Consider the following 16,412-nt stretch of genomic DNA (forward strand, 5'->3'; position numbering starts at 1 on the left):
CTGTGTGTATAATACTGGTAAATCTCCATCACGTGCTTTCAGATGGAAATTATTTAGATGCATTTAATACACAGAGCTGTAGATGAAGCTGCACTATATCATGTTTATTAGATGATTGGCATTCGATTATGAAAACGATATTGCGTAGCTTGTCAGTGTCAGTGTTTTTATTAATGCCATTTATGTTTTTGTTAATACAGCACATAGCACTAGTCAACTAAATGAATGTAACATGGCAAAGATGAATGCACTTTTGGAAGTTGAATGTAAGGGACATGTCATTTTGGAATTTCTGTGGTCTAATGTGATGTTGTTCATGATAAAATTATCTTTTATTGCTGTTATAAATTCATAACATGAACAAGATGACTGATTGAATTCATTTGGGATTCATGACTGATAGATGCATTTTTAGTCCAATTCCTATATATAAGATTATTATTGACCAAGTTCAGAGACTCTCATATGTGAATCAACTTACTATGTTGTGTATTTTCATCAGTTTCAATATGAAAAATAACTTTCATGTTGATTCAATTCATGGATTTATTGCAATTTGGGGAAAAAATGCTAAAAGTTTAAAATAAATCTTTGAAAATCATAACCTGGATTTTAATTTTTAACGTTATTATAACCTAAAGATGCTATGGGAATGTTTGAAACAGAAAATTGTGATTTTCATATTGCCACTTTCTTGGTAAAGAAAACACATTTTTACTCAAATTAATCAAAATGGATTTATTGCATTATGGAACCAAACCCTTTACACACACACACACACACACACACACACACACACACACACACACACATATATATATATATATATATATATATATATATATATATATATATATATATACATGCATACATACAAACATACATACAATTAAGGAGATGTCACTGGAAATATTATATAATTGAAGTAGTTTTATTTTAACTAAATAATTCTTTATTTATTTTTCACATTTTTATTGAATTAAAAGTTTTACTATTCTGAATGTATCACTATGAATATATTAATATATAGCACTACTGACATATTTAATTTGAATTCTGTGTATCACTATGCTTAATTCAGTCACCCGAAAAATTTAAAAAGTACAACAAAATTAATCAGGGCATTACAAAGCATTATGACAACATGAAGTTTTGCCACTGACAGAGCAGTCAACCAGAATGCTTGAGTTTTCCTCTAAGATCTGTTAAATGACAAAGACTGGCAGCTATCACTTTCCATATGGCTTCCTATTCTGAAATGACAAGGCCCATATCCTTGGAGAATCCATTGGTCAAAAAGGTGTCAATCATCAAATCACAAAATGTATTGGAATCAATTCTGTTTTTTTCATCCGTCACTATGGAGTGACAGCATCAATCATGGTAGACTATGCTGTTAAACTACAGCGATGAAAATACCACCAAAAGACTGCGCCTCAATGTCTAAAAGATTGCAGTGTCAAATCGCTGACGCCTGTGGGTTTTACATATTGTCAGGAATGTTTCAAAGCATTTAGCGTATCATTCACCTTGTTCGTATGAATGCGAAAAGCTTTTAATAGATCTCTCAGGAAAAGGCAGGACAGTCAGAGAAGCCTGTAATTTTGTAAAAGAGAATCAAAATGTCTTTCAAATGCTCCATTAGAAAGTCCATAAAGATAAAAAAAACCTGTAAATCACATTTAGACCAACATTACATATTATATGACTACACTGCCTGCCTGCATGGATTTATTTATCAGTTTGTAATATTACTGGTTTGTTCTTAGCCAAATGGGGAAATCAAACAACTAGGGTGTTTTCATATAACACATGCTGAGTGAACATTATGGTGTTTTGTGCAGTGATTGCCTCTTCACTCCTTTCTAATAACAACACTAATGAGTTACATTGTGCCATCAGAGCAAGCTACAGGTCTCTTGTCTCAGAAAAGAGAAGCTCGTTTAGCCGCTTTCAGTTATTACAGTTGTGAAGAAAAGCAATCAACCCACTGCAATCCCATCTCTATCACATCTGTCTGGCTCTGCTGCGGCTCAAACAGCTCTAAACATTAACAATGGCACTGTTTCGAGGTTGATAAAAAGCAGGATCAATTGTCCCTCATTATCTACAGTTATTCATTAGATGGGTGAATTGTTATAGACAAAGTTTGGTCCGGTCTGCAGCCTATTGTGGCCCTGAACCACCTGCTTAGACAGGAAAGCTCTGAGCAATCACAGCTCTTTCCACAATACAACTCGGTTAAAACTATCAGGGAGTAAAATGCAATACTACTGATTTAAACAAACATCTGCCACTCACTGTAGGAAAAAAAGAAAGAAAGAAAAAAAAAAGCAGACTTTGTGAAAAGATAGGACTGAATTTGTGACATTTTCTGCTCTCCAAACATAAATAGTATTTGATAGCATTTGACAATAATGCTAAGAATCTGTAAATGTTTAATTGTTTTCTGGTATGTGTTAGCTCAAATCATTTCTAAGAATTTTATTACGTTATAATAATTTATTTTAATAATGATAATATATTTTTTTATGTTTAATTGTTAATCATAATGTGTGTTAATTAATACATGTAAACATATTATAATAAACATTATACAATAATATGTAATTTATAATAACCATATTGAGTTATAATTAATTTATTTTAATAATAATAATAATAATAATAATAATAAGTATTAAAATTTAAATTTGCAACAAAGATTATAACTTATAAACTTGTCTCTTGAAATTCGGACAAGACTAAAATATTGGAGACCTATAAAACCAAAATCTGATCTCTGATCTTTTGTTTGTTGTAAGTAGTTTGATACAGATTCTAATAGCAGGCCTCCACAGTACTATTTTAGCTATGATAGCGGAACATTTCTAAACATGGTATTTCCTGCCTCATGTGTCCAAACTCCCCCAGTCTCCCACAAAACCTGCATTTTCAATTGGCCTCGCAGAGGGTTGAAATAACTGAAGCAGAAGGCAGGGCACCCACAGAACTCAAAAGCGGATTCTCGCGCTGCCTCTGGTGATAGAGCTGCTGCTAATGTGTCACCAAGGCAAATTGCACTGGTTTTGTCCTCCCATTTATATTCTCATAACCCTACTGAATCTTTCCAATGGCTCATTACTGCTCTTTAAAATGAGGAACAGAGCTACTCCTCAATCCAGTAACAAGAGCTGAAGCCTATTACACAAATGTGCAGTGAATTGAGAGGCCGTCTTATCCCTCTCCCCACAGAGAAGAAAGTTAGAGGCTAATCTAAAATAGAGACACATCATTACACTTGGGCAAACGAAAGACGATAATCCCACTTGTTGTTTACAGGGCCATCTAATTAAATTGCAATGCTTTTGCCCTCTGTTTCATAATAGTGTAAATGACATCCTGCTCATTAGGTAATACATGTTGAATGGTTTTAATGAAATGATGCAACAAAAGTGTTTTGATTAGGATGAATATTCAAGATCTCTGTTTTAAAATCTAGTAAGCGGCCATGCTGCCTACACAGGGAACATCCTAACTAAATGAGAAACTAATAAGTGAAACAAATGACAGCGCAAGCTAACACAGCTAACTAGGTTACACTCACATTTGTTTTGTTTTCTGCTCGACTTTGAATAAATAATGCTCTTCAGCGTGAGTAAACTCCTCGGTGCAAATCAAACTTCTGATGATCCTCTGCGCCTCCCGTGAAGACCTCCAGCTAATGGAGCATATGGAGTGCGATCGTCACCTTTCATGCACTACCTGCACTGAGCCGAATTCATCCTTCCCCTTTTCCCACTTGAGTCACACTTTTCTTCTCATCTTCACCGTTCCTTCGCATGCTAACAGCCTTGGACTCCCTGCATGGCCTGCACATGTCTCTGTTTACATGCGCTCTGTCGTCTTTACCTTTGGATTGCAAACTTGGGGAGGTGAAGAAGGTGTAGTAAATTAAGCTCAAAAGGGAAATGTATATAAATAATTACAATTAATAATGATTAACTATAATTATTTATATGAGCTGCCAGTAGTAACAGTAGCAGAATTAAATTGCCATCAACTAATCTGTCCGTCCAGCGAACCTTTAACGCAATTTTATATCAACTCTAAGAAAGGATATTTTCGTGGCCACAAAAAAAAAAAAATACATTCAAATAAATAAATATAAAATAAATATTATTGATCAAAATAAATACATTGTTATTAAAATAATATTATAAACAAAAATAACACATAAATATACTGTAATTAAATATAAACAAAATACTGAAAATAATGATAATTATACAGTATCAATGTAGATACATATGCTCATATTTTTAAGAGTAAAATAATATCCCCTGGACATTGCTGATGTCTCACAGCAAGCTGATAATGCAGAAAGTGATACCTACCGAATAGATGTCATTAAAATAGGTCTTCTGTTATTAATATCAGTGGTTCTCAATTATGGGTTGTGACCCAAAAATGGGGACTGTAAACTATTAGTAAAATGCAACTCATCTTATAATTGTCCTCAAAAATAAAATGAAATAAAATAAAACATTTTTAAAATATAAAAATCTGACTTCAAACTTCAAAGTCTCCTGAACAACTGTTTTGTATGTGTTTTATGGCCTTATTTCAGTGACTTTAAAAATGTATATTTATAGTTTTTCACCAAGCATGCATAAATGTTGTGTTTTCTCTGAAACACATGCTGCTCACATATTATTGTAGCCCATATTGTCTTCAATACAGTGTTATTAAACCTTAACCATTAACATGTTTATAAGCAACTGAAAAAAGCAAAAAATGTCAGGGCATGTCAAACTTCTCCAGGGCCCAAAAACACCCTCAGAGCCCAGAGGGTTAAAAGGGCTTTTAATTTGTATTCCTGAATTTTTTTTTAATGTTGAATTAAATCAAAGTTTAATTCATGTGCTACTTGGTAGAAACCAGCCATTGATTAAATTGAATTAGGTATGTTAAAGCTGCAGTAGGGAACTTTTGACGCTCTAGCGGTTAATAAACAGAACTGCTTGCGTCTTGCGGAAGAACATCGTAGCCGGAGCTACTTCTCTCTGTTTATGTCTATAAAGAATCACAAAGGTACTGGGTAACTCCGCCGCGGTATCCCCGAAGCAATCTAAAATAGTCCGAATATAAACACTTATTATAGGTGTACCCTAGTGATTCAGGACAAGCTAAAAACACGGTTTGGAAAATGGATTCATGGTGTACTCGCTTATTATGTTCATTTTTCTACATTTTGAACACAAACAAAGTTACGGACCGCAGCTCTGATTGGTTGTTTTCTTACCGGGAGCGCATGACTTTCTGCAAATGGCAATAGGACCACTGGGAGGAGCCAGAGGAGCTTGACTTTTTTCACAGATTATCTGTCTCATATTCTACTGTCAGGACATAATGACAGGTTTAATAAAAATGTAAAAAAATATTTTTACAAAAGTTCCCTACAGCACCTTTAAAGCAGGATATATGTAGACCACAATGTTTTGTTTATTGATTAATTGTATGATGCCTTATTGTCTGCTGAGAGTAGAAAAATTGAGGACAATTAGAAACTTTAATTTGTGCTTTTCATGGTAATATTTGCAATGAATGCTTTGGTAGCATTTTAGATGCAATGATTAAATACTTTATATTAGGGGTGCTCCGACTGATCGGCTTCCAATCACAATCAGCCGATAATCGCTTTGGAAAGATTGATCGGCGGTCTCTAAAAAGGCCGATCTAAAAAAAAACTATCTCAAGCTGATGACGTGCCTGCAGTGAGAGGTTTGGTCTGTCTCAGTCTCTGTCTGGCGTGGGTGAAATAAGTATAATGCTATATTTCTTCATTAATTAACTTCTAAAGTAATTTGAAAACCTTGTGTGAAAAGTAACTTCGCAAACAGCAGGAGTGAATCACCGCGCGCACTCTCTCTTTCTCTCTCAAAATACACAAATGGCTTCAAATCACCACACATCGCATCTGTCTATAAGCGAGCTGCACAGGTGACACAGGAATTGTCACATCGTCACTAAAGTTTATAAATTGCATTTCTTTTTAATTCGTGCCTGTTTTTAACCATTCAGGGTTTGCGCACTCTCCTAGAGACCGTGCACTCATGCACACTCGGAGAGCGCATGCCAGGTTCACATTACTCCGTTTGCAGTGCGTATGCGGTGCGTATTTTTTTCCCAGCACTCATGTTAATGGATTATTAACGGAAAGCGTTCACAGTACACAGACGGTTGCGGTTCCGTCAGCGCGTCTGCAGCAGTGTAGAGATCATTTCCACACCGAGTCTATTGCTGTGCTGCAAGCGCTGGATTAAAGTAACAGCTTATTGTTTTTATTAAATATGAACATAGATTGACACGGAAATGTAGTAATTACACCATACATGGATATTATTAAAGTCTACCGTGTTTCACAGTCAACAAATATGTCTTTTTGGTTAGGTTTAAAGGAAGAGATCACTTTTAGATAAACAAATCAATAAGATAGCACTCATGGAGGAAGAAAAACAAAGTTATTTATGAACGACAGAATTTCTTGTAATAAATATTAAAAAAAGGAAAGGTAGTAGAGCTGACTTTTTCTCTCAATGGTAAGTTTGTGATAAAGTAAGAAAAGTAGTTTAAATGTTTTGCCACCTGCTTGAGCAAATTTATAAATTAATCTAGAAGTGCAAAAGTAAAAGTCTTGTGTAATGTGTTGCTTATATTTATTGTGTTTAAACATGTCTAAACATTGTAAAAAAAATAATAACTGCAATGCTGAAAAAGCATTTTCAGTGACGATGTTTGAATTTGAAATCAAAATAATTGATAAATGTTGTATTTAAGCACAGTCCTTGCTGCTTTCCCTCTCACAAGAGTCACAAGAGGGGAATCCCCCCATTTTCAAAAATATAATTCAGGCCCTGATTTTAGTATCAATATATAGTTAAAAAATAATAAAAAGAAGCCTTTACAAAGATTTGTATCTGTGATCAGTATCGGTAGATACTGCTTTCTGTTATCGGCGATTGGCCTCAAAAATCCTTATCCGAGCACCCCTACTAATACCTATAGATTACTATACGTCCCTGTTATCCTATGTAAAATTTTAAGCAGATGTTTTGCTTAATTTTGTATTTAATTTTTCATTTTGTGATTGTTATTGTTATTCCCAGTCGTTGCTAGAACAAAATCAGCTCAGAACATCGATTTATACCATGTTCTATTAAGCAAATGTCAGATTTCAAGCAGATGGAGAAACATATTGAAAACTGGGAATGACGTGGAAAATAAGTACAAAAAAATAAATGATGGATCTTTGCATGAATCCAAAAATACCAACACCTCTCTCATTAGATTTGTAACAAGGATTCATAATTTCATCTGGCATCAAAGCATCAGTCAAATATGTTTGCTCTAGTCTGTGCTCTCGTGTTTGTCTGAACAAATCTTCAGTGCAAAGACGTCTTGGGAGTCGTCTCACTGTTTCTTTGTTTTTGTACTCACAATTGTTTTCATTGTTATTCTGGAAAAAACCCAAAGAGGGTTTGTTGGTATAACAACCAGGACAATAGTGCTCCGTTTAACATCATCAACATCGTCCTGAACTTGCTCGTTCTGAAGTGTTTCTCTTTCAAGAATCAGATGATGGTCTTTGTCATATTCTGCACATAGGCCACCAACATAACTCTGTTCTACAAAACACAAAATATTATTCGTTTTGAGTCACACTGCACGGTTATAATTGTCTGGGATTTAAAATAAAGTAAATACAGTTTTTTAATGATCATTAAGGGACATTGGCCAATACCTGATAGACCAAAAACTGGAGATTATATTCAGTGAGAATACATGGCCAAATTGGCTGCAAGCGAGAGCATTTCAACAGCCCCATTCTAGCCAGATTCAGTCTACACACCACCTGTGTATGTCTGTCCTTTTGATGCTAGCTGAGAGAGACAAAACAGGTCTTTTGTGAACTCAACCATAACAGATCTCACTACCCTGTGACCTTGAAACAAGCTAATGTGCTATACACAGCACAAATATGCAAATAGTCCAAAACAGGGACCTATTCACCCGTCTCATATTAGCCTGCTTACATATACATATATATATATATATATATATATATATATATATATATATATATATATATATATATATAAATATATAATTTTTTTATTCACAATTTGAAGAGGCTGAAACTGCATCTGAATATCATATTTAGTCATATCTGATTACTTTTCCCTAAAAACTTGATGAATATTTTGTCTCTACAGAGTTTTCATATCAACAAGCTTACAGTACATGCTATCACAATAATTGTTCTTTACAGAAGGTTCAAATGTACCCTGAAATGACTCAAGTCAACATCTACAAACAAGTTCATTCATAAAGATAGTTTGTTACTAATGTATCCCACTAGGCTTACAAGGAATACTTCACCCCCCAAAAATTACATTTGCTGATAAATGTATTCACCCTCAGGCAATCCAAGTTTTAGTTTGTTTTTTCATCGGTACAGATTTGGAGAAATGTAGCATCACATTAATTGCTCACCAATGGAAGTGAATGGGTGCCGTCAGAGTGGCCAAACAGCTGATAAAACATCACAACAACTCACAAGTTATCCACACGAATGCGTTTGTATGAAACAAATCTCACAATATTATCTTATTGTGAGATTTTGAGATCATTAAATCCCTACAAAATACCAGTCCATAATTCATAATAACAATTCATTCAATTAAACACTCTTTACACTGTTGTCCTATCACATCAAAATGTACTTACATATTTGTTTACAACTGTTTTGGAATATTTCTCTTGTAAACGGTGCTTGATCTGTGCACATTTCAAGACAAATTTTTCACTGGAAAAAACCTATATTATAGATAAAGGACTCATAATTTATGGGAAGTATAGGCTAGTGGTTTGAATTTCAAAATGTCCCAATGACGCTTTTTTTAAACACATTGTGTTTTGAGAAGATGTTCATTGATTGACTGGAGTTGTGTGGATTACTTGTGGTTTAATGTGATTTTTGTTATCAGCTTTTTGGACTCTCATTCTGACGGCACCCATACACCATGCAGAGGATTCATTAATGAGCAAGTGATGTAATGCTTAATTTTTCTGAATCTGTTCTGATGAAGAAACAAACGCATCTGGAAGACCTGAGAGTGATTACGTTTTCAGCTTATTTTCATTTGTTAACAAATTATTCCTTTAACTAGCAAGGTTTGCATTTTTTGTACCAGCACAAACAAGCATACTCCGGCAGCCTAAGAAGATTTTTTTTCAGCAGCAATGCCCCTCTAAATGCAAGTACATAACATGAAAACATGTTTCCCTCCTTAGACTATAATGACCTTCATTTGTCTTCTGCATGTAGTGGTTTTATAAGAATAATGCTTTGTGTATCTCAAAAAAGGAGATCAGAGGAAAACCTCAGGTTTCAAATTGCGCTGGACGCTAACGCGTTGCATGTCTCCTCTCGCGTTGCATCTGATCGATGCATTCGATCAATACCGTGGAAGACGATGAGGCCATTAACAGAGACACGTACCACCAGCTGCAGTCATCAACCACATAAATAGATGTAGCCCTGATACGCTACAGGACGGCAAATGTGAAATCTAATGACACACTGTCCCGTTCGAGAAAATGCTAATAAGTGACCTAAAACCGGAACAGGAGCAAGTGTGAAATATGTTAGGACACTTAAAAACAAGCATGCAGATGTCAAGTGAGATATGTGAGAAAGATACCGTAGGTGCTCTTCGAATTTTTATGCAATAACAAGCTTCAGAGGCTCAGAGTTTAAGAGGAATACAGCCACACTTGATATCAGAAATAGACAGGGCGCTACAGTTTGTGTAGGCAGACTTTAGCTGAGAGTGGCAAGATTTAACAAAGCTGAGACAAAGCATTACAGTAAAGGCACACCAAGACCCCATCTGTTCAGAAAGCTCTCAGATCCATTCTCAAGAACACTAGGCTGAAATTGTACACCACTCAGCATGCAACTATGGGGTGTAAGGGAAAGGGGGCCTGCTGCAAACAATTCGATATCTTAAGTGCACTTTTGAGGGCCACAACACCTGCTCAGGCATGCTTATGTTGTGCCATGCAGATGCGGAGTGTTGAACTGCATGACAAAACAAGGGAGGCAAATGACTGATTTATTAAAACTGGGATGAAGACTTTAGAATTAATTGAACTGCAGGTTAAGCAGGAACTGAACAGGCGAGCCAAACTCCAATTTGTGCTTTGTGTTTCTAATCAGAAAAAAATAAGCACCTTACTTTGGTCTATTTGTTCAGTTATTTAAGCCTGCAGTAATTAGTGTCAGGACAAAGTACTAAAGGTTAATGAGCATTTGATAAGGAGCTGTTTTATTAACCAAAACACTTTTTTTCCTCAGAAACATGGGATATTCTGATGCTTTTCTGACTCCGCAGATGGTCTGAAGAACGTGATAAAAATGGCGTCACTGGGTTTTGGCACATATCTGATTTGTGTACCCCAAACCAAGATGGATTTGGCTACAAGCAGCGTTAATTGTTTTTTGGACCATGAATATGAAAGCGATCGACTGCACTGTAAATCACGACAAAGGTCTGGGTATCGACACTTGATTTAGTGAAGAGAAAACAAAGCCTCTGCTCTATTTTTCCGTTGCTCTCTGGGCTGCATGTCTTAAATCAATATCCATCAACGATTTTGAAATTACACCCAGATTAAATCCCAATTTCATCACCAGGAGTCACATCTGCTGAGTTTCGTTTAATTACATCAGCCTAGAAAAGGAGAATCAAACTTGTCTGTCAACCGTTATTTACCCAACCGAAATGTCAACAAAATCCCAAACCAACACGAAGCTGGTTTTCGACATGCTTTCTTCATCCGCACATTAAATGATGTAAAGATTTCACTTTAAGAGATGTGAAATATTCCTCTCAAGATTTACCTTGTACGATGAGATGAACTTTGGTTGATTCTGGTTTCTTGTTCGTGAGGATGGAACACACGTACGGCCCCTCGTCGTATAAGTTCACGTTTATGATCTTTATACTGTATTCGGTGACTGCTGTGTTTAACAGGACCACCCGGGGGTCCAACGACCATTTTTCATTCCCTGTGAAGAGGATAGTAGTCCGGTTGAGCCATGCCACCCGCGATACTTTGTTGTCCACATTGCACCTGTTGAAAGACACACAAACAGAAAAGGATAAATTATATTGCTTGCATATGTTAAAGTAAAAAATAGGATCCAAAAGGGTGCACAGGGCTAGAAGGCATCATCACAGCAATTTAACAACTTTGTAGTTTGAAATGAGTTGGATACATTTTGATTAAAGTTTAAATTAAAGGTAAAATGTTATCATTTAAATGAGGAAGTTATGTTGGGACAGCATGTCCAATTATCAGCTAGTACACATTCTTTAATTAGTATTAAATTTTTTATTACAGGAAAAAAAAAGGGTCAAGCTAACTTCTACTTGAAGAAAAAGCCAAGAAAACGATTTATATTCTGTATGCAATACTGGAGTCCAAACCCGAGCCTAACCTTCAATTCAACAGACTTTACTGGAGAAATATCATAATGCCCCAATATCACTTCAGCTTGCTTGGAATATAAAAGCAACAGGTAATATAAACAGATATCTGTTCATTTTCTATTCTTTTCTATTACAGATCTCGGGTACCAGTTGGAATATTACAATAGCTTTTAATCTCATCCATTTCAAATAGCCTTGAGGAAAAATTAGGCCAATTCTGGGCATTAGCCAACTTTCAGTTCAGAAGAATCTGGATGTGACACTACATTTGTCTCCTTCACAGGAAAGGACATTTCTTAAAACTGCAGACCTAGAGGCGTTCGCTATACCTATCTTTTTTACCCTTTTCTAAACTTTTGAGTGACGGCTCTAAAGGTTAGGACTAATTGAAAGACAGAGCTATATATTAAAAAATTGAGGCTGCAATCCCATGCACAGCTGTGTACAAAAAGGGAGAGAAAAAATACTGTTTTCATAGTGTTAATTTTTGATGTTCTAGCTGGCATTTGCTTTATTTGTCAATAGTTATTTGATATTACAATGGCAGAGAATGTGCTGTGTTGACATGGTTTTCATCAATGACACTTTACAAGGTGCATTGAGTATTTTCAAAATGCCACTGCCAAACCATTCACGTCAGCATGCCAAAACACTGCAGTAATTCATATTAGTCTTTAAGAGGGCTTCACGCTCAAGGTCAAAATCAGTAAATGGATTATCAGACCCTTTACTGGTGAATTTCTCGGCTCTGAAAATTAGTCAACAAGAGAGCGCTCTTTTGGCAAATCTGGAGGGCAACAATTGCAAGTGTGAAGTGAATGCTTTCTCAGGATATTCTTCAAAGGGAAAAGCTCATTCAGACTCTGTTAATCTATGCAGAGTGTTGGAGCGCAAGAGAGCTTGCAGAGGATTTGAACCATAGAAAACCACAAGATTAAGCTCTGGTCCATAATCATGCATGCTCTGCAGTTTTTGCTTGGGAATCGCTGTTCACATTTGAACAATCCAATGGAATTTTTTAAGTTTCAGTCTAAAAATAACCCCATAGCCACTCTGTGCTTGGCCTTGACACCTTAAAAGTGTTGCAGAACCTACTGCTCATATTGTAATGTTTTGGTGCTATGGGGCCTAATTTGCCTTAACTTAATGCCAGCGTTCCCCTCCATACTGAAAAATTCTCATAACTATCAGAAGAAGGTCCCCTAGATGTTATTACGAACATTAATTCTGTACCCAGCACCCTCCATCTTCCAAACCGCACCATTCATCATGTTCCAATATGTGTCTAGTTGATAAGTGTGTGGATTTGTACCCTTATTCTGGCTGAGAGCGACAAACTGAGCCTTAAACACCAAAATAATGACATTAGCATGATGGGGAAAACATGGAGGCTGTGCCAAAAGTTAATTTTCTGTTCAAAAGTTACATTTTAAGGGGCTTATTGGTGAAAGGCTTGCACTGTATAGGAAGGTCATGGTTCCAATCCCACCGTGGGCACCTTCTCTGGCCATTCCGAGCAGGCCGCTTAACACCTCATCTGCTCCAGGGGTGCTGTGGGACAGATGATTGCGTGCTCGGAATTTCTGCGCCTGCCTGTGACAGATTAGATTAGCAATATGCAAGATAATGAGTTTCCATAGTGGCTGTGAGAACTGGTGCAAGTCCTACAAAATAAAGCAAAAAAGTTTGATTTGAAAAGTGATTTGAACAGAAACTTTGTCTCTACTTGAGAGTTTAAGGTGATCACACATTTTGAAAACAATTAAACTGCTACAAAATTAGTTAGAGACTTGATTTGAATTTTAAAACATACAAATATTTATGTTTATCCCATAGCAGGTCACACAGAACACTGCAATGTCATCACATTGTATATGCTTCACATCAAACAGCATGCATACATTCATAATGATCCATATCAAACAGCCAGCGCACACATTTACATATGCATATCAACCAATGGAGCCATTATAAATGCAATATGCTAAAAAGAAAACCACCCTCGCTGTGCTTAAAAATGACTGTCACTTAAATTTAAAGCCACAGCAAAAACATATAGATTATTTTTCACCCTGTGCTAAAAAGTAAGAGGTGTTTCTTGGAAGGCAGAGCCTCCATTATCCAGCATTGACAGGCTGAGATCAGTCCTCATTCAGTGAACTAATGACTCTGTCACACCAGTCCCTTGCACTTCAGCCTAATGGACTCTCAGCCACCTTGGTGGGAGATCGTTTATATGAAGAAATATCTTCTCAACTCAAGCATGTTCTAAAATAAATAGAAAGATTGGTCTATACTAGTTTGCTTAATCAATTTGTTTTTAAAAAATCCTACAATAAGTATATTCTGACAGATTCTAGATCTATAGTTGAGGATTTAACACTCTTAACAACTCTCTTGCTTAAAATCAATAAAAACTGATAACTTAAATGTAACCCTGGACCACAAAACCAGTCATAAGCAGCACAGGTATATTTGTAGCAATAGCAAACAATACATTATATGGGTCAAAATTATTGATTTTTTTTTTTCTTTTATGCCAAAAATCATTAGCATGCTAAGTAAAGGTATTTAACTATTTATAAAGATATTTTTTACATTCCCTAAAAATATATAAATATATTCCTTCTTTTTCTAGCTTGTACTTATTTGAACAATGTCTAAAACTTGGTTTTACAAGCACTTCCTGAGTCTGTTTGCCTCTTTATGAAGAATCACTTTATGTATTCCCCGATTGTAAGACGCTTTGGATAGAAGCATCTGCAAAATGACTAAATGTAAATGTAAATATATCAAAACTTAATCTCTGATCAGTAATATTCATAGCTAAGGACTTCATTTGGAGAACTTTAAAGGTGATTTTTTCAATATTTAGATTTTATTGCACCCTCAGATTCCAGATTTTCAAATAGTTGTATCTCAGCCAAATAATGTGCTATTCTATCAAACCATACATCATTGGAAAGCTTACAAATAAGGGTTAAATCTGTGACAAAAACATAGTGCACAAAAAAAAAAGAGGCCATTTCATATAATGACGCCTGCCATATTTTTCATTTAGCTGCTGTGCCTTTTTAAGATATGAGTAGGTCAGTGAGACACTGTGCTGTGGGGATTCGGTGCTTGCAGATCATTGTCGGCAGACGGCCATGTGGTCTCAGGGTGAGATTAATGACAGGCAGGCTTTATGTGATGGGAGACTGATGAAGGCCATTACACCAGGGGCAATGAATGGTTTGGGCTTCAGATAGAGGGGAAACAGGAATGATTTCCTCAACCAGACACAGACAGCAGTGTCGAAAGTTTCATACTGGTATAAGCAGAATGTGGGATATATATATATATAAATAGGTGAAATAGCAAATAACTTCAGCAAGACTCCAAAGAACACTCCAAAAATGGTCAGTGGTAAAACATAATATGATTTATGTCAAAATGGTATTTTGTCAAAATACACTGTGTTTTATGGATGTTAATTTAAAAAATGCTTTGTGCCCAGGAAATAACCAGCTAATCAGCCAAACTTTGACTTCCTGATTGCATGTAGAAAAAAAAGGTAAAGGCTTTGAAATATTTTTTTTCCAGCAATAACTGATCAAAAAATGGCAGTAAAGCCTTTTACGTTGTTACAAAAATATATTTTTCAACTAAATGTTGTTCTTTTGTTCGGTTTAAAAAAAATAATAATAATAATAAATAAATATATATCCTAAAAATGTATCAAAGTCCACAAACATATTAAACCAGAACAAAATACAGCTTTCCAATCATTAGAAAATGTAAAAATAATAAATGAAATATTTTTATATGTGTAATAATATGTTTGTAATAATATTTCCCAATATTGCTGCTTTTGCTGTATATTTGATCAAGTAAATGCCAGCCTTGGTAAGCACAAGAGACTTCCAAAAACATGTTATGGGTGTTATGTATTTCCTGCAGATGCTTTCAAAATTTTTCCCACTGCAAAAGCAAAAAAAGCGTTTGCTTTTCTGTACCTCATTCAAGTCTCCTGAGTGAGCCGTGGCCCTCGTTTGAATTGAAATAACAGTACAATAGTACAGGCCCCCACTTGCAATTGCCACTTTTGTCACTGCTTTCAAGGTGGATGCACTAACATTCTATTTGTGTCAGTCCTCAGAGGATCCGTCTGAAGGCCTCAGCCCACCTCCATAGCTAACTAGTCATGTGGATGAATGGCCTGCAGAAGTATGAAGAGAAAGTGCCATTTTTGGCCCATCACTCAAGAACACGAGAGACAGACAAGCTCGATAAATGCTGCCGTTTGCTTTGTCCCACACAGTGGTATCTCCACATCAAAGACCCGTAGGTGCACTGGAATCTGTGCTAGAGAAGGCCAACGGCACATTGGGATGGAAAATAATACTTCAAACAGAAAAAAAAAACTTTGCTAATAATCTGTTTACCTTTTTATCACTTCATGCTAGGGATATGCCGGTATCAAATTTTCCTGTTGCGATTAATTGCTCATGCTTTTATCATGGTATACTGTATTATCACGGTATTGACATTTGGTTTCAAAAAGGGGTCATAAATACAGTATAACAGGTTTAATAACTTTTTATAACAAAAATAACTAAACATTTTAATACAATAAAGCAATACAGAAAAAAATATATAAAGTTACGTTTTACACATATTAATGTGAAAAAGAACTAGAAAGATCAATAAGTATCACTTTACAATAAGACCTCATTAGTTAACCAGTATCATTCACAATGTGCAATAGCTACATTTGTTACAGAAGTTATTAATCTTTGTTAAAAATAAAAATAAATAGAAATATATTATAATTAAAAAAATAACTATTAGTTCATGTTATCTCATTAAACAACAGTTGCAACTTTTGAT

At 35.5% G+C, this 16,412-nt stretch overlaps 1 protein-coding gene across 3 annotated transcripts in view; it reads right to left on the reverse strand.

Moving 5' to 3' along the window:
* The window catches only part of LOC127966166 (opioid-binding protein/cell adhesion molecule), a 142,656-nt gene that overhangs the window by 32,138 nt on the left and 94,106 nt on the right, over window positions 1–16,412 (reverse strand). For all 3 annotated transcript variants that reach the window (XM_052566990.1, XM_052566991.1, XM_052566989.1), the window contains one exon: window positions 10,949–11,181. In XM_052566990.1, coding sequence (XP_052422950.1) covers window positions 10,949–11,181 — 233 coding nt within the window. The remainder of the gene's footprint in view (window positions 1–10,948; window positions 11,182–16,412) is intronic.

Source organism: Carassius gibelio, chromosome B10 (assembly GCF_023724105.1).
Source record: "Carassius gibelio isolate Cgi1373 ecotype wild population from Czech Republic chromosome B10, carGib1.2-hapl.c, whole genome shotgun sequence".
In the NCBI taxonomy this organism is placed as follows: domain Eukaryota; kingdom Metazoa; phylum Chordata; class Actinopteri; order Cypriniformes; family Cyprinidae; genus Carassius; species Carassius gibelio.